This window comes from Geotrypetes seraphini, chromosome 2 (genome assembly GCF_902459505.1).
Source record: "Geotrypetes seraphini chromosome 2, aGeoSer1.1, whole genome shotgun sequence".
NCBI lineage: Eukaryota > Metazoa > Chordata > Amphibia > Gymnophiona > Dermophiidae > Geotrypetes > Geotrypetes seraphini.
Window position 1 is genome coordinate 357,690,918 of NC_047085.1, and position 25,657 is coordinate 357,716,574.

Genomic DNA, 25,657 nt, shown 5'->3' on the forward strand with positions numbered 1-25,657 from the left:
CATGAGACTGTGTCGCATGTAAGAATGGGGGGATGTGACTTCATTGTGTGGACATGAGATCCATGGGAATCTAATCCCAGAGGTCTGATGATTTGTTAGCTCAGTAATGGGGGATTGGAAGTTCATTTTTCATATTACAAACTTGGGGAGAGGAGGGGAGGGAAAATTGGGGGGGTTGGATGATACTGCTTGAGAAGAGGGGTTTTGTGTATAGAGGGCGTACTTTACAATGTTTTGTTAATGAGACCAAATATAATCATCATTTGGAATGTAGGTGGAATGAGATCTCCCATTAAATACAAAAATGTGTTAGCTGCAGGGATTGCTTTATTATAAGGAACTCATCTAATAAAAGCTGAACCTAAATTTTGGTTATTGAATGGATTGGGAAATGCTATTACTCCACCTGTCCAGTGAGCAGAAGAGCAGTAGAAATGATACTTATCATAAAGCAATCTCATTCATTAAAAGAAAAGTATTGGCAGATAAGAATGGAAAATGGGTTACTGTACCAGGACAATGTTTTGGGTAGCAGTTGATCCTGGAGGCCTTATATGCATTTAAAAATCCTAGTAAAAATGTTATCAAATCACTTTTGGGACACATAATAGGATTTTAATGGAGTGATTTTAATGGAGTGGAGGGCTATGTCGGGGGGGGGGGGGGGGGGGGGGGGGTGTCACATTTTAGATAGTGGTCTAGGCCTTTTGGATGTTTTGTGTATCTTTCATCTTCTGGAAAAAGAATTCAAACACATATCCTGGCCTCTTGATACCCATAATAGATTACTTAATGGTTAAGGGCAATTTATTTTCAAAAGTGCCTATGTCCTGGGTATCATGAATAGGCCTGCTCTTACTATTGGAAGCTAAGCAGGGTCAGGCCTGGCTAGTACCTGGATGGGTGACCAGGTGCTATAGGCTGAGGGGCCCTATGTTTGGCTGCAGCAACATAGTGGAGCCACAAAGGGAAATATTTGTACTAATGAGCACCATATAGGAACATAATTTATACAATATTAGTGCATGTTTTCAAAATATTATAGTACCAAAACTAAATGAAGCTCAACTCAATATATTACATGTGCACTAGAGGGAAGTAGTAGGAGGTAATAAAAATCTAAAAGTAATTAAAGACCCCAGGACCAGATGGGTAAGGGCCACAATATTGAGGAATCCACCGTTCTAGGATTTAAGGGTAAACTAGATGCACATCTCCTTAAGAGTGGCACAGAGTGATATGGGTATGGGTAAGCTGGATGCACATCTCTCTATGAGAAGCATAGAGTGATATGGGGACCAAAACTATGCCAGGGTACTCCTGGCGGGGCCTCCGCGTGTGCGGATCGCTGGACTTGATGGACCTAAGGTTTGATCCGGAGATGGCAATTCTTATGTTCTTATGTTCACACACTACACAGGAGAAGGCAATGGAAAACCATTCCTGTACACTGCTGTGAAACATCACAGAATGGATTCCTCACTGTGCATGTTACCATGAGTCAATGGCATGTTACCATGAGTTGGTGCATCCATCCATTTTCAAAAGTAATTAGAGGGAAATTCTTTAAAAGGCACCTATTTAACACCTATCTTTAGGCGCATTTATAGAATTTTACAGTACTTAGGTGCCTATTTAATTAGTATTGTTGTTGCTGTTAGGTGCCATCGACTCAAGCTCGATTCATAGCAACTTGATGAATTGCGGATCTAAAAAGAAATCCATTTTGTGCTAGTCCGGAAAGGTCCTCCATCATCATCATCCCCATGGTTGTTTTCAACGTGTCCAGCCATCTGATTGCAAGTCGCCCTCTTTGCTTGGTTCTTTTGATCTTCTCAAACATAATGTCCTTCTCCAGTGATCTCTCTCTTCTGATGGTGTGAGCAAAATAATTAATTACTGTAATGGCTTCAATTATGAGCTTTAATAAACTCATTGGCAGTCCCCTGGTTAAGAACAGGTTCCATTTTTTAAACCATTCTTAAGTTGAATTTGTATGTAACTCGGATCCTAATATTCTTCCAACCTTCTCTACATCCTTGAAGCCCCTCTTAAATTCCTTTCCATCCATCCCACTGTTCCAACTCCACCACCACATCCAACATTACTCCTTCTCATCTCTTTCTTCCCCATGCATCTCTACCTCACTCCTCTCCCATCACCATGTCCAATAATTCTCTCTCCCTCCCTATGCCCAACAATTTTCCTCTTTCTTCATCTCCCCATGTGCACCAACTCTCTTTCCCTCTCACTCAGACACCCAATTCTCCCTTTCTATTTCCTTCCCCACCTGAGCATCTCTTTCTCTCTCTCCCTCCATTCTTCCATCCTATGGCTCATACTCCCTTCCTTCCCTCTATTCTGTGTCCCAGATTCATGCCCCTTCCCTCCATCCATCCGTCCTTTGTCTGAAGTTTGTGCTCCCTCCCTCCCGAGTCCCAACTTGCCACTCTCCTTCCTTTCCCTCCCGAATTCCAACGCGCCTCTCCCTCCATTCTGTGCCCCAAGTACGTGCTTCCCTCCAGTGGGTGTTTACCTTCTGGCCAGCTCCCTCCTCCTTCCAGCCCCAATCATTTCTATGCACAAAGCCATGAGCGGCGGCTTCTACGCGCAAACCGTGGCTGAGCCGGAAGCCTTCCCTTGACTAACATGAGTGGCTAATTAATTGTATTTCTTTATCAGTCAGGAAAAAACCATTGACCAAAGGAATTATGCTTTGTTAGCATTGTCATTCCCCATAACTATTCTTCTGAATTTAATAGCATAAATAGAGGCCTTTTCTAAAGTATCTGGGTTTAAAGGAAACATGAGAAAGATGGAGGCAATTAAGGTCAGATTCTATAAACAGCGTTGCTCGGCGCAGTTGTCAATCAAAAAAACAGTGCCAATTATAGAATCACACTTAGCAGCATCTTTTTCCCTTTAGGTGGGTACAGAGGCCCACAGTAAAAACCTCTACCGTGGCTTTGTAAAGCCTGTGTAAGTTTTTAAAATCGCAATTAATTTACCTTGTGATTGTCAATGATAGAGGTCACAATCAAATCAGAATCAGTAAAAATCAGTTCTTTAATTTTAGATTCTATGTCCTGACGACTGAAACAGACTCTTTCAACCTGTGGAAAAATAAGCAATCTTTAGTTTTTCATCAAAAAATGATTTGGCTCAACTACTGTGCTGTATAACTTTAAGAAGGGCTAAATAAAGCAACCAATATTTTAAAACATTTTTTTCTGTTTATGAGGAAATATAAAAATGTGGAAGAACCACTTTTTAATACCACCATGTATAAGTGCAAGCAACTATACATGTGGAGGGGCACTTTCAACTTGACATTCAAATCCAATTTTGGACATTTTGCAGATTATGTACAAAAATCCAGTAGTGAAAATGACAATTTTTGAAACAGAAGAAACGTCTATCTTTTTGTTTCAAAAATGGACATTTCTCAGATGTGCTTGTCCTCAATGTGTATTTTTTTTGACAAAACAACAAAATTCAAATAGCACCAAAAGGTCCCACAGAGGAAATGAAGCAGCAAAATAACAAATAGATTGTGGAACAGAAGATCAGATGTACTAGTTTATAGTTTAATAAGTGTCCAAATAACTTAAAAACTATAATCTTAAGAACAATCCACAAAGGGTGTATACCAGACATGGCCAACTCTGGTCCTCAAGGGCCCGAATCCAATCGGGTTTTCAGGATTTCCCCAATGAATAAGCTTGAGATCTATTTGCATGCATTGCTTTCAATGCATATTCATTGGGGAAATGCTGAAAAACCATCTGGATTCCGGCCCTCGAGGACTGGAGTTGCCCCCCTGGTGTATACAGTCACAAGTTACCCACAAGATAAAAACCAAATAATGTATAAATTAAAAATGACCCAACACAAGCTGTGTTTCGGCAAAATAAAAATGCCTTCCTCGGGGGGTCTTTACCTGTCTTAAATTTATAAAATATAAGTCACAAAAAAATCCAAGTAGTTATGAGGATACAAACAGCAAAGCACACAAGCTTTCAATGTAGGCTGGAAGCTTGTGTGATGTGCTGTTTGTTTGCAGCCTCTTAACTATTTGAATTTTTTTGTGAGTTTTATTTTTTATATTCCAGACAGCCAAGGACTCCATAAGATCCCTGAAGAAGGCATTTTATTTTGCCGAAACACGGCCCGTGTTGGGTCATTTGTATTTTATACATTATTTGGTTTTTATCTTGTGGGTTACTTGTGACTGTATACACTCTTTGTGGATTGTTCTTAAGATTACTGTTTTTAAATTATTTGGACACTTATTAAACTACAAACTGGTGCATCCGATCTTCTGTTCCACAATTTATTTTTTTGAACCATTTTCAAAAAAAAAAAATCAACCCCCAAACAAAAATATACCCCAAAGAAAAACGTAGAAAACAAGCCACTGGAATGTAGGAGGGGCCAGCATTTTTAATAGACTGCCCACACAGGCATCCCATCAGAGCAGCGGAACACCCTAGGGGGCACTGCAGTGAACTTCACATAAATGATGAATGAGTTTTAACTGAAACACATAAATGATGAATGAATTTTAACTGAAACACGGACCGTGTTGGGTCCCCTGGTTTGTATATCAAGGGGGTGACATTAGCCACAATATATATTTAATAAACCCAGCCTGCATCATGTACCCTTGTCTGCAATTTTTACTTTCTTTGTTTTGATTGTGCTTCATTACAAACCCATTTGGATTATGCTTTTTTTTTTTTTTAAGACAGATGTGATTCTGCTTAGGATGCCAGTTTGCAATTCTCAGCCGCTTCTTTGGTGGCTACTGAGACCGGCTTCCTACACAGAATCAGCCCTTTTATGACTACCCTGGGTGCTGACACCAGGCCAAATGGAAGCACCTTGTATTGTAAGTGGCATGTGCCTACTTGAAAGCGAAGATATTTCCTGTGGGCTGGAATCTTTAGAATGTGTGTGTAGGTTTCTTTCAGATCTAGAGAGAAAAACCAATCGTTTTTCTCTAACAGTGGTAACAGAGAGACCATTCTGAATTTCTCCTACACCAAGTATTTGCTGAGAGTATGGAGGTCAAGATGGAGACCTCCAGTCTTTTTTTGGTATGAGGAAATACTAGGAGTAGATCCCTTGGTCCCTCTCCTGCAGAAGTACTTGTTCAATGGCTTTATGCTGGAGGAGGGCTGAGAGCTCTTGGTGAAGAAGTGTAGTTTGATGTGAATTGAAAGAAGACTCTTTTGGAGGATGGTTTGCAGGTGTCTTGAGGAGGTGAACAGCATAACCTTGTCTCACAATTTGTAGGACCCAGTAGTCTGACATAATGAGGGTCCAACACTGATGGAAATGAGTGAGATGACCCCCGATGGGAAGAGGCTATAGGATGCTGGCTAGGCTCTCTAGTTGAAAGTCAAAAGGACTATTGAGATTTTTGTTGAGGTTGGGATTGGTTCTTCCAAGGCCTCTGCTGCCTAAGGCATCTTTGCGTAGGAGCTCTGGATGAAGTAGATGATGGGACGTATCTTCATCTGGAATAATAATAAGAGCACTGGGATTATAGATGGCCTCTTCTATTTTCTCCCCAAAGAGCTCATCACCCAAGCAAGGAATGTTGGCCAAGCGTTCTTGTATATTGGCGTCCAAATTCGACACTCTTAGCCACACTTGCCACCTCATGACTATAGATAATGCTGATGCTTTTGAGGTGATATCAAAAGAGTCAAATACTGATCTGGCCATATAATTTCTCATTTCTTGAAGGTCATTGGTAATATGCTGGAAATTATTAAGTTGGTCAACTGGAAGATATTGTTTATATTGGGTTAGTTGTTGAACTAATTTCTTCATGTAAAAAGTCATATAAAAATTGTAACTCAAAATTCTGCTGGTGAGCATTGAGTTTTGAAACAGTCTATGACCAAATCTGTCCAATGTCCTTCCTTCTCTGCCTAGAGGGGTGTTAGCATAGAATCTGGAGCTGATACTTTTTTCAATGCACACTCTATGAGGAGTGATTGATGCTGGAGCTGCGGCTTGTCAAATCCCAAGCATGATTGAACCTTGTGTAAAGAATCCAACTTCCTTGGAATGAATAGTGGTGTTTCCCAATTTTTAAACAGGGTATCCTTCACCAAGCTGTAAAAAGGAGAGCTTTAGACAATCTTTTGGCATCTCTTTGTAGTCTAATGCATCAAAGAATTCTGCCCTGGGTTTAGACTCTGACTCCATCTTGAATGGCAGGTTTTGATTCTGACTTCATCTTGATTAGTAGAGCTTGACCCATCTGCTGGATAGATTTTATAAATGAGAGACTCTCTAGCAGTGATTTCCTGCGAGGTGGTGGAGGAGATGGGTTTGAAGAGATCCCATATGATTCCTCAGCTGAGAGTTCTAGACATTCAGAGGAAATTGACTAGACAAGTCACAGTCATATTATTTGATGCCCTGTCATGGAGAAGGAGAAAGTCGAGACAGGTGACATCAAGACGGATGTCGAGGTAGGGATGTGTATCAACTATGATGACAAGAAGAACTTTGAGAGGTACTTCTGGATGTTCTATGATCCACCCCAGCGTAGAATGAGAAGAACTTCAACGTCAAAATGATGGTTCTCTCCTGAACCTCGAGGAAGGCGGCGGGGAGTGTGAGACCTGGCTCTTGAGGAACACTTAGAATGCTGATCAGATTGGGCCAGTACCAGTTGTGTCACATCAGGGGCATGAACTGCCTAGGTTTGCAGCAAGATAGCCAACTCCCTTTGTATGAACTCTTGTATCTGCTCTTGAAGAGAGGGCACCAGTACCGTAGATGTCATCGGTACAGAAGGTGCCAAAGGGTGTCTAGGAACTGGTGACCTCGATGATGAGGCATGCCTTTGAGGAGACACCACTTGTAAAGAAGGTGAACTTGTCTCTGTGCGCTGATGCTTAGAATACTGATGGTGTGGACACTTGAGAAGAGGCCAATGCATGCCTGGAAAGAGATGCATGCTTATGTTTCTTAGCCTTTTTACCAAGGTGTCAATGTCAGTACTGGCTTCTGTGTTGAAGATGATCTTTGTGACTTGGTATCAGAGGTAGTGGACATCCTCGATGCTCCTGGTGACGATCCAATAAAATTTTCGAACTGGAGCTGCCTTGCCATCAGTGACCTTTTTTGAAGTGTAGAGCAGTGCTGACAAGAGTCTAGATAGTGAGCATGGTCAAGGCACTGAAGATACCAGTTGTATTTGTCATTGAGAGATATGGTCCTGTTGCACCGAGTGCTCTGTTTAATGCTACTGTAAGGCTTTGACATGGAGGGGAAGAATGCAGATGCAAGATCAAAGGACTCAATGGTCCGTTTTTGTGCCAGCTGGAGGGACGCTAAAGAATTGTTTGTTCATTCCTTTTCATAGGTACTGCAGTTAAACTGTGAGCCCATTGAGACAGAGAAAGAAATTACAGGTAGTCACCGAGTTACAGACGCCCAACTTAAGTATAACTTGTACTTAAGAATGCAGATGTGGCTTCATTTGATTTCACTGAGCAGTATTTCCAGTGGCATAGACTCCTACACTTCTCCTGCAGCAGATTCAGGAATGACTCATGGCCACATTAAGAACAGTGTGTGGCTGTGCATACTGTACCTTAGAGGGAACATTGGTAGGGACAGTTGGCCCTTTTGTCAACTGGAAGCAGAGGTAAGCAGCAAGAATCTTAAAATCTACAAATTCTGAGTTACATACAAATCCAACTTAAAAATAACTTTAACAATGTAACTCGTTCTTAATCCAGAAACTACTTGTACTTAAAGTACTTGATTAGATTTTTGACTAACATAGTAACATAGTTGATGACGGCAGATAGAGACCCGAATGGTCCATCCAGTCTGCCCAACCTGATTCAATTTAAATTTTTAAATTTTTTCTTCTTAGCTATTTCTGGGCAAGAATCCAAAGCTTTACCCTGTACTGTGCTTGGGTTCCAACTGCCGACATCTCTGTTAAGACTTACTCCAGCCCATCTACACCCTCCCAGCCATTAAATCCCTCCCCAGACCATCCTCCACAAAACGGCCATATACAGACACAGACCGTGCAAGTCTGCCCAGTACTGGCCTTAGTTCAATATTTAATATTATTTTCTGATTCTAAATCCTCTGTGTTCATCCCACGCTTCTTTGAACTCAGTCACAGTTTTACTCTCTACCGCCTCTCTCGGGAGTGCATTCCAGCCATCCACTACCCTCTCCGTAAAGTAGAATTTCCTAACATTGCCCCTGAATCTACCACCCCTCAACCTCAAATTATGTCCTCTGGTTTTACCATTTTCCTTTCTCTGGAAAAGATTTTGTTCTACATTAATACTCTTCAAGTATTTGAACGTCTGAATCATATCTCCCCTGTCTCTCCTTTCCTCTAGGGTATACATATTCAGGGCTCCCAGTCTCTCCTCATACGTCTTCTGGCGCAAGCCTCCTATCATTTTCGTCGCCCTCCTCTGGACCGCCTCAAGTCTTCTTACGTCCTTCACCAGATATGGTCTCCAAAACTGAACACAATACTCCAAGTGGGGCCTTACCAATGACCTGTACAGGGGCATCAACACCTTCTTCCTTCTACTGACTACACCTCTCTTTATACAGCCCAGCATCCTTCTGGCAGCAGCCACTGCCTTGTCACACTGTTTTTTCGCCTTTAGATCTTCGGACACTATCACCCCAAGGTCCCTCTCCCCGTCCGTGCATATCAGCTTCTCTCCTCCCAGCATATACGGTTCCTTCCTATTATTAATCCCCAAATGCATTACTCTGCATTTCTTTGCATTGAATTTTAGTTGCCAGGCATTAGACCATTCCTCTAACTTTTGCAGATCCTTTTTCATATTTTCCACTCCCTCTTCGGTGTCTACTCTGTTACAAATCTTGGTATCATCTGCAAAAAGACACACTTTTCCTTCTAACCCTTCAGCAATGTCACTCATAAACATATTGAACAGGATTGGCCCCAGCACTGATCCCTGAGGGACTCCACTACTCACCTTTCCTTCCTTCGAGCGACTTTCATTAACCACCACCCTCTGGCGTCTGTCCAACAGCCAGTTTCTGACCCAGTTCACCACTTTGGGTCCTAACTTCAGCCCTTCAAGTTTGGTCAACAGCCTCCTATGAGGAACTGTATCAAAGGCTTTGCTGAAATCCAAGTAAATTACATCTAGCATATGTCCTCGATCCAGCTCTCTGGTCACCCAATCAAAAAATTCAATCAGGTTCGTTTGGCACGATTTACCTTTTGTAAAGCCATGTTGCCTCGGATCCAGTAACCCATTAGATTCAAGGAAGTACACTATCCTTTCTTTCAGCAAAACATCCATTATTTTACCAACAACTGAAGTGAGGCTCACCGGCCTGTAGTTTCCTGCTTCATCCCTGTGACCACTTTTATGAATAGGGACCACATCTGCTCTCCTCCAATCCCCAGGAATCACTCCCGTCTCCAGAGATTTGTTGAACAAGTCTTTAATAGGACTCGCCAGAACCTCTCTGAGCTCCCTTAGTATCCTGGGATGGATCCCGTCTGGTCCCATCGCTTTGTCCACCTTCAGTTTTTCAAGTTGCTCATAAACACCCTCCTCCGTGAATGGCGCAGAATCTACTCCATTTTCTCGTGTAACTTTGCTAGACAATCTCAGTCCTTCTCCAGGATTTTCTTCTGTGAACACAGAACAGAAGTATTTGTTTAGCACATTTGCTTTCTCCTCATCACTTTCCACATATTGGTTCCCAGCATCTTTTAGCCTAGCAATTCCATTTTTCATCTTCCTCCTTTCACTAATATATCTGAAAAAATTTTTGTCTCCCTTTTTTACATTTTTAGCCATTTGTTCTTCCGCCTGTGCTTTCGCCAGACGTATCTCTTGTGGGGTCGCGGCGAGAGTAAGCGCCGCCCACCCCTCCGCATCAGCAGGCAGCGACCGGGCTCCTCCATTAAAGGAGGCGAGCCAACGGGCGCTGCACTGATCGTGGCGTGCAGGACTTGTGAGGATCGGCGAGGGAGAGAAGAGGAGGTGGTAAAAGCGGCAGGAGGCAGAGCAAGGTGCTAGCAGCACCAGAAACAGAAGGAGGCTTGTGGGGTCGCGGCGAGAGTAAGCTCCGCCCACCCCTCCGCGTCAGCAGGCAGCGACCGGGCTCCTCCATTAAAGGAGGCGAGCCAATGGTGCGCAGCCGTTCAGCGCGTGGCGAAGGCGAGCGGCAAAGGCGCTCGCCTTAGCGAGAGCGCCTTTGCGAAGAGCCTTAAAGAAGAGCCAAATCTAGAACAACAGGACACAGGGGCAACTAGCATTCACTCTAAGCACCCTACTGCTTAGATCTCTCTGACATCCTAACTTTCAACTCTATCCTTCAGACGCTCTACCTTTACATTCTCTCACACTATCTCCCTCTCTTTTACTCTCTCTCATTTACTCGTAACAGGCAGATCTCATACAGTACCTGAGTATGGCAGGGCGAACAAGAAGTGTGAAGTCTACAAACAAGATTGGCATTCCCTACACGGAGGTGATCCGAGAGATGACCTCAGCCTACGCACAGACGGAGGAGAACACAACACCAGGGAAGGAGGTCTCCGTGCAGACCGAGGCCATGCCGCAGCAGTACAATACGGCCTCTACACAGACGGAGGAGGTCGTCCAGCAGGATGACGACATCATGCAGGAACTAAGGAGCCTCAGGGAGGAGGTAAAACGCCTGAGAGGCATTAGAGAGGATGAGGCCTATATCGATGGACTAGTACAGGAGCTGTCCCAAATCACCGAACAGGCCCGTGACAGGTCCCTCATTGAGACACCAGGGCCGTCGACGCTGAAACCAACTGTTGGAGTCCAGGAGATGGCTGGAGACACTGACTCCTGGCAGTTAGTGACCTCCTCCACAGGTAAACGTAGGAGACCCCCCCCGCCCCCCCATTTACAATCTCTTCACCTTCTTATTCTTTCTCTTACCAGGGCAGCTCCACATTGACTCCACAACTTAACCTGAGGAACAGATTCCAGGTCTTGCAGGAAGAGACTACCGACGTGAAGCAGGACCAGGTTCAACACACGTCTCCATCTCTGGGCACAACGGATCGACCCCCCCAAAAGAAGCTCAGAGTCATAGTCATTGGGGACTCCATGCTGAGAGGCACCGAGGGACCAATATGCAGACCGGATATGGAGTCGAGAGAGATCTGCTGTCTGCCGGGAGCCAGAATACGAGATGTGACCGCCTGTCTTGATAGACTTCTCAGGCCCCAGGACCACTTTCCCATGCTGCTCATCCATGTCGGAACAAATGACACTGCCAAGAACGCCCCGGAGGACATAGCTAGAGACTTCGGAGCTCTGGGGGAAAAGCTGAAGCGGACAGGAGCACAGGTAGTATTCTCTTCTATTCTTCCTGTTAGGGGTAAGGGAAGGGATAGAGACGAACGTATCCTGAAGACAAACGAATGGCTGCAACGATGGTGCCGGGAATTGAACTTCGGATTCCTGAATCATGGAGAGGCACTACAGGGACCAGACGGATTTCACCTGACCAGCAGAGGTAAGAACGTCTTCGGACACCGATTAGCCCGCCTGCTTCGAAGGGCTTTATACTAGGTAAATTGGGGGAGGGTACCCACTTATATACCAGTGCAGTAAGTAACAATTCTGATGTGGTGATCCAAAACTCCGCTTCTAAGTCCAAGGTAAGTACCCTCACGGCAGAAGGTTCATTAGGAAACACTTTGTCTCAGATAGGGGACTCTCTACAGGGGTTTAACAAGCACAAAGAGTGGAGAGCTATGTATGTTAACGCACATAGTTTAGGGAACAAAACTCTAGAACTGGAAACAGAAATAGTGAATGCCGACCTAGACATGGTGGCAATATCCGAAACAAGGTTCACAGACTCTCATGGGTGGGATATAAATATACCAGGGTACAACCTACTTCGTCAAGACAGGAAGAGTAAGTTAAGAGGAGGGGTAGCACTTTACATCAAAGAGAACATCAAAACAGCCAGGATCACAGATGTCAAGTACACCGGGGAATCCATCTGGGTAAACCTGGCCAGAGGCGGAGAAAAATGCCTGTACCTTGGTGTGGTATACAGACCTCCAAGACAAACGGAGGACAAGGACACAGAATTAATTGAAGACATTGAGAATATCACTCTGCGGGGGGATGCTGTTCTGCTAGGGGACTTCAACATGCCTGATGTTGACTGGAACACACTCTCAGCGACATCTTGTGGTAGCGGGAGGATATTAACGGCCATGAAGGGAGTACGGCTCAAACAAATGGTACTAGAGCCCACTAGGGCCAAGGCCATCCTAGACCTCGTACTCACAAATGGGGAGAGCGTCTCGGAGGTCTCGGTGGGAGAAACACTAGCCACAAGTGACCATAACATAGTATGGTTCAACCTTAGGAAAGGCTTCCCTAAATCACAAACAAAAACGAGGGTACTCAATTTCCGGGGCACTGACTTCGCACGCATGGGAGATTTCGTCCATCAGACGCTGCAGGATCAAGAAGCAACTGATAATGTGGAAGCAATGTGGTCAACCATGAAATTGATCCTACACGAGGCAACTAACCGCTACATAAAATCGGTAAATAAACAACAAAGGAACAAAAAACCCCAATGGTTCACTGATGAGGTTTCGCACCTCGTCAAGGAAAAAAAAAGAGCATTTCTTTTATACAAACGTATGGGGAAAGGAGAAGCTAACATTGAATATAGGACTAGGTCTGCAGCAGTCAAAACAGCAGTCAGAGAGGCCAAACTTGCAGTGGAAGAAACTCTAGCAAAGAACATTAAGAAAGGGGACAAATCCTTCTTCAGGTATATTAGTGACAGGAAAAAAAACACAAACGGGATAGTACGCCTTAGAACACCGGACGGGAACTACGTGGAAACTGATTCCGATAAAGCCAAACTAATGAACGAATACTGCTCGGTCTTTACCTACGAGGCACCAGGGCACGGACCACATCTGGAAGCAATGTCAAGCACGGAAGACCCATTTCAGAATTTTGAGTTCACATCATCTGACGTCTACAGCGAACTGTCAAGGCTCAAGGTGTGCAAAGCCATGGGTCCAGACGAATTGCACCCGAGAGTGCTCAGAGAGCTGTGCAATGTCCTGGCGGAACCATTAGCCATGCTCTTCAATCTTTCCTTAAATACGGGGAGAGTCCCCCTGGACTGGAAAAAAGCTAATGTCGTTCCTCTGCACAAAAAGGGTTGCAGAGCAGAGGCTGCGAACTACAGACCAGTGAGTCTCACATCGATAGTGTGTAAAATCATGGAAACACTAATTAAACGTAAATTAGACACGATCTTGGATGAAGGAAATCTAAGGGATCCTAATCAGCATGGATTCACTGAGGGTAGGTCATGCCAATCCAATCTCATCAGATTCTTTGATTGGGTAACAGGGAAGCTAGACTCGGGAGAGTCTCTGGACATAGTGTACTTGGATTTCAGCAAGGCTTTTGACAGCGTCCCACACCGCAGGCTTCTAAACAAGATGAAATCGATGGGGTTGGGCGAAACAATAACTGCATGGGTCAATGATTGGCTTAGTGATAGACATCAGAGGGTGGTGGTCAACGGCACCCTCACTGAAACATCGAAAGTGACCAGCGGAGTGCCGCAGGGCTCAGTCCTGGGTCCACTCCTTTTTAACATATTCATAAGGGACTTGACACAAGGGCTGCAGGGTAAGGTAACATTATTCGCCGATGACGCCAAACTATGCAACATAGTAAGTGAAGGCTGTTTGCAGGATAATATGACACAGGACCTTCTTGCGTTGGAAAACTGGTCCTCAACATGGCAGCTGGGATTCAATGCTAAGAAATGTAAGGTCATGCACCTTGGTAGCGGAAATCCATGCAGAACTTACACCTTAAATGGAGAAACATTGGCTAAGACCTCAGCAGAACGAGATTTGGGAGTAATCATCAGTGCAGACATGAAGGCTGCCAAACAAGTAGAAAAGGCCTCATCCAAGGCAAGACAAATGATGGGATGTATCAATAGAAGTTTCGTCAGCCGGAAACCAGAAGTCATAATGCCACTGTACAGGACCATGGTGAGACCTCATCTGGAGTACTGTGTGCAATTCTGGAGGCCACATTACCGTAAAGACGTGCTTAGAGTCGAGTCGAGTCGGTTCAGCGGATGGCCACTAGGATGATCTCGGGGCTCAAGGGTCTCTCGTACGAAGAGAGACTGAACAGATTGCAGCTCTACACTCTAGAGGAACGCAGGGAGAGGGGGGACATGATTGAGACATTTAAATACATCACAGGACGTGTCGAGGTGGAAGATGACATCCTTTTTCTCAAAGGACCCTCGGCCACAAGAGGGCATCCGCTTAAACTTAGAGGGGGGAAATTTAGTAGTGACACCAGGAAGTATTTCTTCACGGAAAGAGTGGTGGATCACTGGAACAAGCTTCCGGTGCAGGTGGTCGAGGCCACCAGCGTGCTTGACTTCAAGAATAAATGGGACATCTACGTGGGATCCCTACGAAGTCGAGTTAAGGAACTATGTCATTAGCATTCAGACTTATTGGGGTGGGTCAGTAGAGTGGGCAGACTTGATGGGCTATAGCCCTTTTCTGCTGTCATCTTTCTATGTTTCTATGTTTCTATCTCTCTCTTGACTTCTTTCAGTTTCACTCTGTAGTCCTTTCTGCTCTCCTCTTCTTGGGTTTTTTTATATTTCACAAACGCCAACTCTTTCGCCTTTATAAGTTTAGTTTTTATTTATTTCCTTGTAAACCACTTTGAAGCCAGTGTGATAATTTAGCAGTATATAAACTCTGCATTAAATTAACTTGTCATTGGCTCCACATGTTACTAAGTTGATAAAAAAATCTTTTGGGTTATTTTGAAAATTGAGGAGAATTAGGAATTATTTTGATTATCAATTTTGTCTATTAGTTCAATCTTTGTTTTTATCATTAATAGATTACTGCAATATTATTTTTTGGATTGTCCTAAAATAATACTGTGCAAATTGCAAATGTTACAAAATACAGCTATTAGGCTGATATTTGGATTGAAAAAAGTGACAGAATTACACCATTTATGTAAAAGCTCCACTGGCACCCTGTAGAAGCTAGGATTCATTTCAGGTTCTTCTGTATGGTATTTAACATACATCAAGGGGAGGTGTCTACCGGCGTTTAATGCCACTTCCGGCATTAGCTACATCTATAGTGGCGTTAGGCACTGGTAGGTGTTTCCAGAGACACAATTCCAATACCTTTTGTTTAGACGCCAGTAGGGAGCCCATTGGCGCCTAAGTTAAGGCACCTTTTGTAGAATTTCCCCCTGAGCATATTTCACTTACGAGAACTTAGTTATATTTGGCAATTAGTAGAGCTTTGAGATACAATGATCTGAATTCTTATATAGGGTTACTGTGTAAAAGATCATTTAAAGCAGGGGTGCCCACTCTTTTGGGGCTTGCGAGCTAGTTTTAAAATGGCCAAGACAAAAATGATCTACCAACAATAAAATAACCCCCCTCCCCACAAAGCACACTGAAAGGCTTAGAAGTTTGATTAAGCGATTAATCAAGACACCTAATAAACTTGAAACTTGAAACTAGAAAATGTTAATTATCATTCATATTCCGGGGTTTTGTCAAAGAGGTCAAGGCAGATGACTCTATGCAATGTCACCTCAGTAACAACCATACAAAAATAGACAAATATACCACCTCCCTTTTTACTAAACCGCAATAGCAGTTTTTAATGCAGGGAGCTGCGCTGAATGCCCCTCACTGCTCTCGACACTCATAGGCTCCTTGCGCTAAAAAACGTTATTGCGGTTTAGTAAAAGGGAGCCCTAGTGCAAAATATAGACAGCAGATATAAATTCTCAAAACGGATACATTTTGATCACTAAATTGAAAATAAAATCATTTTTCCTACCTTTGTTGTCTGGTGATTTCATGAGTCTCTGGTTGCATTTTCTTCTTCTGACTGTGCATCCAATATTTCTTCCCTTCTTTCAGCCTCCTTATGCCTCTTCTCCTCCAGACCTCATTCTCTCCCCCAACTTTTTCTTTCTTTCTCCCTGCCCCCTTCTTTCTTTCTGTCTCCCTGTTCCCCCTTTCTTTCTGTTTCCCTTCTTTCTTTGTCTCCCTACCCCCCGTCTTTCTGTCTCCCTGCCTGCCCCCTTTCTTTCTTTCTCCCTGCCCTCCCCTGCCGCCATCATTGGGGAACAGGCCCTTAAGCCACCGCCGCTCCAAGCTCTCCCTGCAGAAGCGTTGTGCTGACCAGCATTCCGCTCCCCAACGTCAATTCTGACGTCAGAGAGGAAGTTCTGGGACAGTCAGGCATCACTGTCTCAAATCTGCCTTTCCATCCCCTACCTCCTTTAGTGACCCTCCAGATTTACCTAATCTGATTCTTTCTTATTTTGTCACGAAAGGTCAGACATCCAAATGGTATAAATACATTCAATCTCATACCAATACACCTCCTTCCGACACTATAGCTAAATGGGATGCTTCACTACATACTCCATTTACCGAACACATATGGCTACTTATGTGGCCTAAACTACTAAAATCACTCAGATCAGCATCACATCTACAAATTGCTGTCTTCTTATACCACAGGGCTTTTTGGAGCCCGGCTAAATCGGCCAAACTAAACAGGGCTTATGATGGATGCTGTTGGACCTGTAAGTCTCCTGATGGTTTCTTATTCCATATGCTTTATGCTTGCACACATGTCTCCTCTTTCTGGTCGAATGTATGGTCTACAATTACTCGCATTTTTCATATTACTGACCCTTTCTCCTTAGATTTACTGTTTACTGGCTCCTTGACACTCTCCTCCCCATTACCCACCCATCATGAACGCCTGTTGATTATACTCCTATTTAACGCTCTTTCCATTATTCTTCAGCACTGGAAGGATACTTCCAAACTACACTTTAATCAATGGTGGAACTCAATTTGCCTGTTAGTAAAATTTGAATGTCATTTTGCTGAACGTCGCAATTCCTTGACCTCATATACAAAAACCTGGTCCCCACTACTTGAGTATTGCAAGTCAGATCTTTGACTTTTCCTTTATTGTTATAATTTCTGTCACACCTCACCTATTTGGTGAAGCTACTTATTGTATTTTTGAGACTGTAACATATATTATTTTCCTTTCTATTTGGATGCTTTATGCTGATGTTCCTGGTACATATGTATAACAATTCTCATAATTTATATCTTATCTCTTTTATTGACCCGAACCATTTTGTCTTTTCTTTTGCTTATGCATTTACCGGTGCACGAATGTTATTTAATTGTGGATGCACTTCACATTTGTTAATGTTTATTGTTATTATGTGTTCCTCTTTAGGAACAACCACATTGTTGGAATTGTATTCTATACTTTATAAAATCAATAAAACTCTTTGAACTAAAAAAAAAAAAGAATTGATGTCGGGGAGAAGAATGCTGGTTGGTCCGACGCTTCTGCAGGGAGAGCTTGGGGCAGTGGTGAGGGACATCGGGGAGAGGAAGGCTAATCGGCCCGGTAGATCGGGACGACAATACGAGTCTACCACGGAGCCCGGGATGGGCTCCGCGATCAACTCACATTGCCTTCCCGATCTACCGGTCGATTGCAATCGATGTACTGGGCACCCCTGATTTAAAGGAATACCCTTGAAATTATTTAATTTTTAATTATTCATTAGTCTATTAGTTTTTTATACACTTACCTTGGCCACACCAGAAGCCCTCTGTAGAGGATCCTGACTCACAGCAGAGGTTTTGTCATTCAGCCCTATTACATTGTTAGTTCTAGGAGAGGGGCAGGAGCTGAAAGAAATTTTTACAAGTTATTCATATACTTCCAAAACATGATTATTAACTGAATAGCGTTTTCTAATTCCATGTTGGCAAGCAAACTAAATAACCAAGACATTTTTTCTATGTAATTACATTTTAAAGTAACAAAGATTTCCCTCAAAATCATAATAAAGATTATGCATTGTACTGTATAAAAATTTACAGATTACACTGCAGCAAATTCCACATTTTAAGGGGAATAACATGACTTGCACTTAACATATCTTGCTAAGAAATTGAATACACTATTGAAAAACAGCTTGCCTCAGGGTGGGGGGCCCTGCTTGCCTGTCTGCCACTAGGCCACTAAGCCTGCCTGCCTGTCATTAGGCCACTAAGCCTGCCTGTCTGTCACTAAGCCACTAGGCCTGCCTACCACTAGACCACCAGAGGGGGTACAGGGTACAGAGCCTGGCAAGGAGTGTGGGTTGGGTGCAGAGCCTGGCAGGGAGAATTTGATTCAGAATGTTTTTTCTTGTTTTCCTCCAGACAAGGAGGAAACACATGAAAAGGGGCACCAATTAGATATAGTCACTTTTTCACATAAAGACATCCCTGAACCTAAGATCCATTATTGCACAGGAGCTTGGGAGAAATGCATATGGTCAGATCATTACATTTGCAACTCTGAATTATGCTGGCAAAAGAAACAATCATTTGCAAAACACATAAGCAAAACCAGAAAGAAAATAACAGTCACCTGCAGAAGCATCATAAATCCATCCGAATTCTGGATGCATTACGAATTATATCCCAAAATTGAGGAAAAACAGGATTTCCCTACCAGATGGGGCAAGTTCACCAAAGAAGTGTTAAACCAAATAGCACCACTTCAAACATACATAAAGAATGAGAGGGTATCAAAAGAGTAGTATGATGCTGAACTACTAGCTCTTAAACAGGAACTCAGAAAACTAGAAAGAATATGGCTCAAAACAGACAAAGAGGAAGATAAAAGAAACTGGAAACAAAAAATGAAAAAATACAAAACCCCGATAAGAGAAAAACGTTCTAAACACTACGCACAAAAAATAGGAGCAGTCAAAACAAATAGCAGAGAACTGTTTAAATTAGTGAACAGACTAACAGACACTACACGGGTCCTGAAAAATAACAATGAACAAATACCATCGGTTGACACCCTTGCCAGCTACTTCAGCAAAAAAATTTTAGACTTAAGAGCTATAATACCAACACCCTTACCCGATTTCGAACTCCAATTTAGACCGCAGGAAAGGATGCCCAGTGTTGACATGCTCTGGGATCATTTTGAGTCCCCCAATTGGAACCAATTCCTCACTTTGTTTAACAAATACGCCAAATCGAATTGCTTACTAGACGAATGCCTATCTAAGATCATGAAAGTTGCAGTACCTGAATTTAAAAGGGATCTATTTAACTGGATAACAACCACTCTCATAAGTGGGACATACCATGAGGAAATGGAACACATACTGATCACACCCATCCCCAAAGACCAGAAGAACTCAATCGCACTGATGTCCAATTATAGACCCATAGCGAGTACCCCCTTTTCACCAAACTACTGGAAGGGTTGGTCAACATGGAACTAGTAAATCACCTAGACAAATTCAACCTCCTCAACGAACACCAATCAGGCTTCAGAAAAGGATTCAGCACAGAGACAGTCTTAGGCTCTATCCTCAACCACTTATACGATCTCTTTAGCAAAGGTACCAGTGCTCTGATCTTACAACAAGATTTTAGCAGCGCATTTGACCTAGTGGATCATGAAATAATGCTGAATTGCCTAGACGCAATGGGTTCTCGGGAAGAGTTTGGAATTGGTTCCAGGGCTTTTTAACCAAATGATCTTATCAAGTGGTCTATGGCGGGAAATACTCTAATTCTTGGAAAAGCCCTTAGGGAGTACCTCAGGGTTCCCCTCTATCTCCCACCTTGTTTAATATCTACACCTCATCTTTAGGTCACCTATTACAAAAGCTAAACCTAAAATACTATATATATGCTGATGACTCTCTATCCTAATTCCTCTGACCAATGTGACCAATGAAACTTTAAAGCACATTTCCCATATCATGACTGAAATTGAACAATGGACTATCAATTTTAAATTGAAACTAAACACAGAAAAAACAAAAATTTTCTTGGCAAGCCCAAAGGACAAAATCTCCATAACATCAATACACCTAAATGGTCACGATCACCCAATATCAAAAACTATAAAAATATTAGGAGTCACCTTAGACACTCACTTGACCTTGATTGAACACACGAACTTGGTGACAAAAAAGTGCTTCTCCACACTTTGGAAATTAAAAACCATCAAAAAATATTTTGACCCTCTATCTTTCAGACTACTGGTACAGTCATTGATTCTATCCACCCTAGACTACTGCAACATCATTTATGTAGGTATACCTAAAAAAACTGTGAGAAAATTAAGAATAGTGCAAAACACAGCCGTCCGCTTAATATTCGGACTAAAGAAAAGCAATCACATTAGTCCCTATTACAAACTGCTACACTGGTTGCAATAGAGGCACAAATTTTATTCAAGATCTCTTGCTTCTGCTATAAACTGGTGTGGGGAATGGCCCCCACCTATCTCTTACCTCACTTCGAACTATACACTTTCACAAGAACAACCAGAAATCGCAACCTCTTTGCTTATCCGAAGATCACTGATTGCAAATACAGGACCTTTTTGGACAGAACTTTTAAGTTTCAAGCTGGTAGACAGCAAACCTGGCTAGGCAATTTCATCGATAGAGCCAGGTCGACCTACTGTGCTTTTCGGAAAGAAATTAAGACCGCTCTGTTCAATAGGTTTATTTCCTAAGACAACTCCTCCCTTTTAAAAAACTATTATTCAACATGTTGATACTGCATATTCTCACTAATTGTATTCTGTATTCACTGACTGTTCAGTGACTTCTTCACCATTTATATTCTGAAATTCGCTGGCTATCCTGCCCCCTTCACTGTAACATGTTAATATTATATTGTAACATATTAATAGAATATTTCTTACTAATTTGTACTCTGTAATCTCTGACTGCTCAGTGACATCTTCCCTATTTGTACGGCTGTAATTCGCTAATTGCACAGCTCTCTTCACTGTGAACCGCCTAGAAGTCGCAAGATTATGGCGGTATAGAAAAAATAAAGTTATTATTATTATTATGTAAATGGATCTTGTTGTCACAGAATTTAAGGCTTTAAACTAATGCCTATATAAAGTATAAAGTAATAATTTATCCACAAATTTATGGTTCGTAATAGCTGCAATAATAGGTTATCTAATCAGCTTTTCATATGAAAAACATCCCTGCATATAGGATGCATTAAGAACTAAAATGCTTAATCAAAATCTAAATGTTTCACGGATTCTACAAAATGTTTCCACACTTTCATATTTTCGTAGGAAATGACTTGGACGGGAGAAGTGGTGGGGTAGGACGCTGGGAAAACTGTATTGCAAAACAGGGTGATTATGTGGAAAAGTGATGTCATTTGCTTTTGAGATATTTAATAAATAGTGTTTAAAAAAATAAAAGTGTAGAAACTTTTTGAAGATCCCTCGCATTTTATTTTTATTTACCTGAGCAGAAACATAGCTTCATTAGATTCACCATCAAGCATGTTTTTAGGGCGCAGCTCTGCTGAATATTCTAGACAGGATAAAAACAGATTAATAGATAGCATTTGGATACTTCAGGAACAATTTTAAAGCAGCCCACATAGCTGCAAACTATGAGGACATGTTCACAATATGCTCTTTCTGTACATTTTCACACATAATGCTAAGAAGTTTGTGAATCCCAAATAAAATAATGAGAAATCATTCTGAAACAAATTTTTAATAAGTGTTCTTTCTTAATTGCCTATGCCACAAAAGTATAGAAAGGGGTTCCCAACCACTGGGCCATGGACCAGTACCAGGCAGTGGGCTGTGCTAAACCAGGCCGCACAGAAATATATATATATTTTTTAATTTACATTAACCTTTTCCTATCGTGTGTCCCGGATGATGGGACATTCCAAAAATGACATAGACAGTGGATAAACAGTCTGTATGGACTAATAAAGAGCCAGGAACACAAAATATTTGAATTTACAGACTTATGACTTATTTACATTGTGTTTACAATAGCCGTAAATGAAAACACTGGAAGTACAATGGATTGATTGAAATGAAATTCTTAAAACAATTTTTGGTAAGAATTTAGGATGAGTATGGAGTAGAGAATGACACGGTGACGGTTTACCCGCGGCCACCGCATTTAAGCCGCGGGTCACCGCCGAAAACGGGGAAGAAAACTAGCAGTCGCTGCGGTGACGGGGACAAGGCCATTCACCGACCGCGGAAACGGTGAACAGGTTTGTCCCCGCGGGCCAATGTACCCCCTTCTAGGAACCGCTATTTCACCGTGCTCCTCATTTGTCATTTCAACCCTTCCTGCCAATCGCAGCAGAAGGGTACCCAACCCCTCCTGCCGGTCCTCCCAATGGCCTCCCCTAAGATCGCCGGCAGGAGGGTACCCAACCCCTCCTGCCGGTCCTCCCAATGGCCTCCCCTAAGATCGCCGGCAGGAGGGTACCCAACCCCTCCTGCTGGACCCCCCCCCCAACGAACCCTCCCACCCCGGAACCCCCTTAGTCTTACTTTTCAAGTTGGACCGGACAGCTCCTCGCTCGTCTGGCCAGCAGGCCTGCCTCCGTCCAAATGAGGCGGGCCCGCCCCTCCCCTCCCCTCCCCTCCCCTGCCTCCCAATGGCCTCCCCTAAGATCGCCGGCAGGAGGGTACCCAACCCCTCCTGCTGGACCCCCCCCAACGAACCCTCCCACCCCGGAACCCCCTTAGTCTTACTTTTCAAGTTGGACCGGACAGCTCCTCGCTCGTCTGGCCAGCAGGCCTGCCTCCGTCCAAATGAGGCGGGCCCGCCCCTCCCCTCCCCTGCCTAACCCACAGGATCCTAGGGCCTGATTGGCCCAAGCACCTAAGGCCCCTCCTATAGCGGGAGTGGCTTTAGGTGCCTAGACCAATCAGGCCCTAGGATCCTGTGGGTTGGGCAGGGTAGGGGCGGGCCCGCCTCATTTGGACGGAGGCAGGCCTGCTGACCAGACGAGCGAGGAGCTGTCCGGTCCAACTTTGAAAGTAAGACTAAGGGGGTTCCGGGGTGGGAGGGTTCGTTGGGGGGGGTCCAGCAGGAGGGGTTGGGTACCCTCCTGCCGGCGATCTTAGGGGAGGCCATTGGGAGGCAGGGGAGGGGAGGGGCGGGCCCGCCTCATTTGGACGGAGGCAGGCCTGCTGGCCAGACGAGCGAGGAGCTGTCCGGTCCAACTTGAAAAGTAAGACTAAGGGGGTTCCGGGGTGGGAGGGTTCGTTGGGAGGGGGTCCAGCAGGAGGGGTTGGGTACCCTCCTGCCGGCGATCTTAGGGGAGGCCATTGGGAGGACCGGCAGGAGGGGTTGGGTACCCTTCTGCTGCGATTGTCGGGAGGGCCGTTGGGGGGGTCTACAGGAGGGGTTGGGTGCCCTCCTGCCGTGATCGCTGGGGGGAGGGGAGACTTGCAGCCGTAGCCGCGGTCACTATGCTAATCACGGCAGCATTTAAAGTACATGTCGTGTTTGTTTTTGCATTGCTAGCCCCAGGGGTGGTGGAAGATTAGTGATTGAAAAACTGTATGAAAAATAACTATTTTAAATTTAGTGATCAAAATGTGTCAGTTTTGAGAATTTTTATTAATTAATTTTTTCTCTGCGTGTTTTGTTTTTGTATAGTTATTAACTAATATTTAACTAAGTTTTAAAGTTTTAAAGTTTTAAAGAATGTTTCCTTTATACGTAAATAAAGAAAAGTGAATGGGATTGCAGTGGCGGTGACGGGGCGGTGAATGGGGTGGCAGTGGCGGTGACGGGGCGGTGAAGAGGATGGTGAGACGGGGACGGGGCGGTGACGGGGTTGGTGAGACGGGGACGGGGCGGTGACGGGGATGGTGAGACGGGGACGGGGCGGTGACGGGGACCAATTTTTTCACCGTGTCATTCTCTAGTATGGAGTACCACCTTGTTGTGATGGAATACTGTGAAAGGTGGGTCCGCTACTAAAGCTTGTAGTTCACTGACTCTGCGAGCAGACGTTAGAGCAATATGGAAGACCACTTTCCAAGTGAGATATTTCAGATGAGCCGAAGACATTGGTTCAAATGGAGGCTTCATCAATCTAGCAAGAACCACATTGAGATCCCAAACCAATGGAGGCGGTTTGATAGGTGGTTTGGCATTGAAAAGTCCTTTCATAAATCTGGAAACCACAGGATGAGCAGATAAAGGTTTCCCCTCTAACGGCTGATGAAATGCCGCACGCTGAGATGGACTCTAATGGATGTTGATTTGAGGCCTGATTGAGATAAACGAAACAGGTAATCCAGAACTGAAGACAAGGAGCGCATCAAGCAGAAAACCTAGTCCATTTTCTGATTGTAACATTGCCTAATGGTAGGCTTCCTGGAAGCCTCTAAAATGTCCTTGATAGTGAGAGAACTGTAGATTGGCAGTTATGTTGAAAAGTACCAAGCTGTCAGATGCAGAGACTGCAGGTTGGAATGAAGTAAAGAACCCTGACTCTGTGTAAGCAGAATGGAAAAACTGGTAGAAGTAGTGGCTCCCTGCTGCTGAGTTGAAGTAGAAGGGAGAACCAATGTTGTCTGAGCCACCGAGGAGCTATCAGAATCATGGTGGAATGTTCGTGTTTGAGTTTGATGAGTGTCTTGAGAATTAAAGGGAATGGAGGAAAAGCATACAGAAATTTGTTTGTCCAGTCCAGAAGAAAAGCATCTGCCTCTATGCGGTGAGGAGAGTATATCCTGGAACATAACTGAGGCAGCTTGTTATTGTGGGGAGACACAAAAAGATCTAATTTAGGAGTCTCCCCCTGAGAAAAAATGTGATGGAGAGGTGAGGAATTGAATGTCCATTCATGAGGCTATAGAAGGCGACTCAAATTGTCCGCCAAGAAGTTTTTCTCTCCTTGAATGTAGACGGCTTTCAGAAAGATGTTGTGAAAAATTACCCAATTCCAAACTTTCTGAGCTTCTTCGCACAGGGGAAGAGATCCTGTTCCTCCCTACTTGTTGACACAGTACATGGCTACTTGATTGTCTGTATGAATGAGGACTACTTGATCATGAAGAAGATGCTGAAAAGCTTTGAGAGCATTGAAAATCGCTCTGAGTTTCAACAGATTTATGTGACACCGACGATCTGTGATAGACCCTGAGTACGGAGACCATCAAAATGAGCCCCCCAAGCGTAGGTTGAGGAATCTGTTGTGAGGACCTTCTGATGAGGGGGCGTTTGAAACAGTAAACCTCTGGAGAGATTGGAAGAAAGCATCCACCAGTGGAGAGACTATTTGAACGAAGAAGTCAGTGCAATGTGCTGAGAGAGAGGAGCGGAAGCCTGTGCCCATTGAGAGGCCAAGGTCCACTAAGGAATTCTGAGGTGAAGTCTGGCAAAAGGAATCACATGAACAGTAAAGGCCATGTGACCAAGGAGAACCATCATGTGTCTCGCTGAAAGCAAAGTGAGGGGCAACACTTTGTGACAAAGTTGAATGAGAGTATCCTGACATTGTTGAGGAAGGAATGATCTGAGTTGCACAGTGTCCAGTACAGCTCCAATGAACTGTAGAGTTTGAGAGAGTTGTAGCTGGGATTTTGGAAAGTTTACTTCAAACCCCAAACTTTGGAGGAACCAAATAGTCTGTTGGGGTCGCTACAATAACCCCC

The 25,657-nt window shown here is 43.7% G+C and overlaps 1 protein-coding gene across 5 annotated transcripts in view; it reads right to left on the reverse strand.

Moving 5' to 3' along the window:
- Nucleotides 1-25,657, reverse strand: part of ULK4 (unc-51 like kinase 4) — a 487,365-nt gene that overhangs the window by 353,321 nt on the left and 108,387 nt on the right. For all 5 annotated transcript variants that reach the window (XM_033930453.1, XM_033930452.1, XM_033930451.1 and 2 more), the window contains 3 exons: nucleotides 21,467-21,536; nucleotides 17,751-17,850; nucleotides 3,009-3,113 (listed from right to left, as the gene is read on the reverse strand). In XM_033930453.1, the coding sequence (XP_033786344.1) occupies nucleotides 3,009-3,113; nucleotides 17,751-17,850; nucleotides 21,467-21,536 (275 nt within the window). The remainder of the gene's footprint in view (nucleotides 1-3,008; nucleotides 3,114-17,750; nucleotides 17,851-21,466; nucleotides 21,537-25,657) is intronic.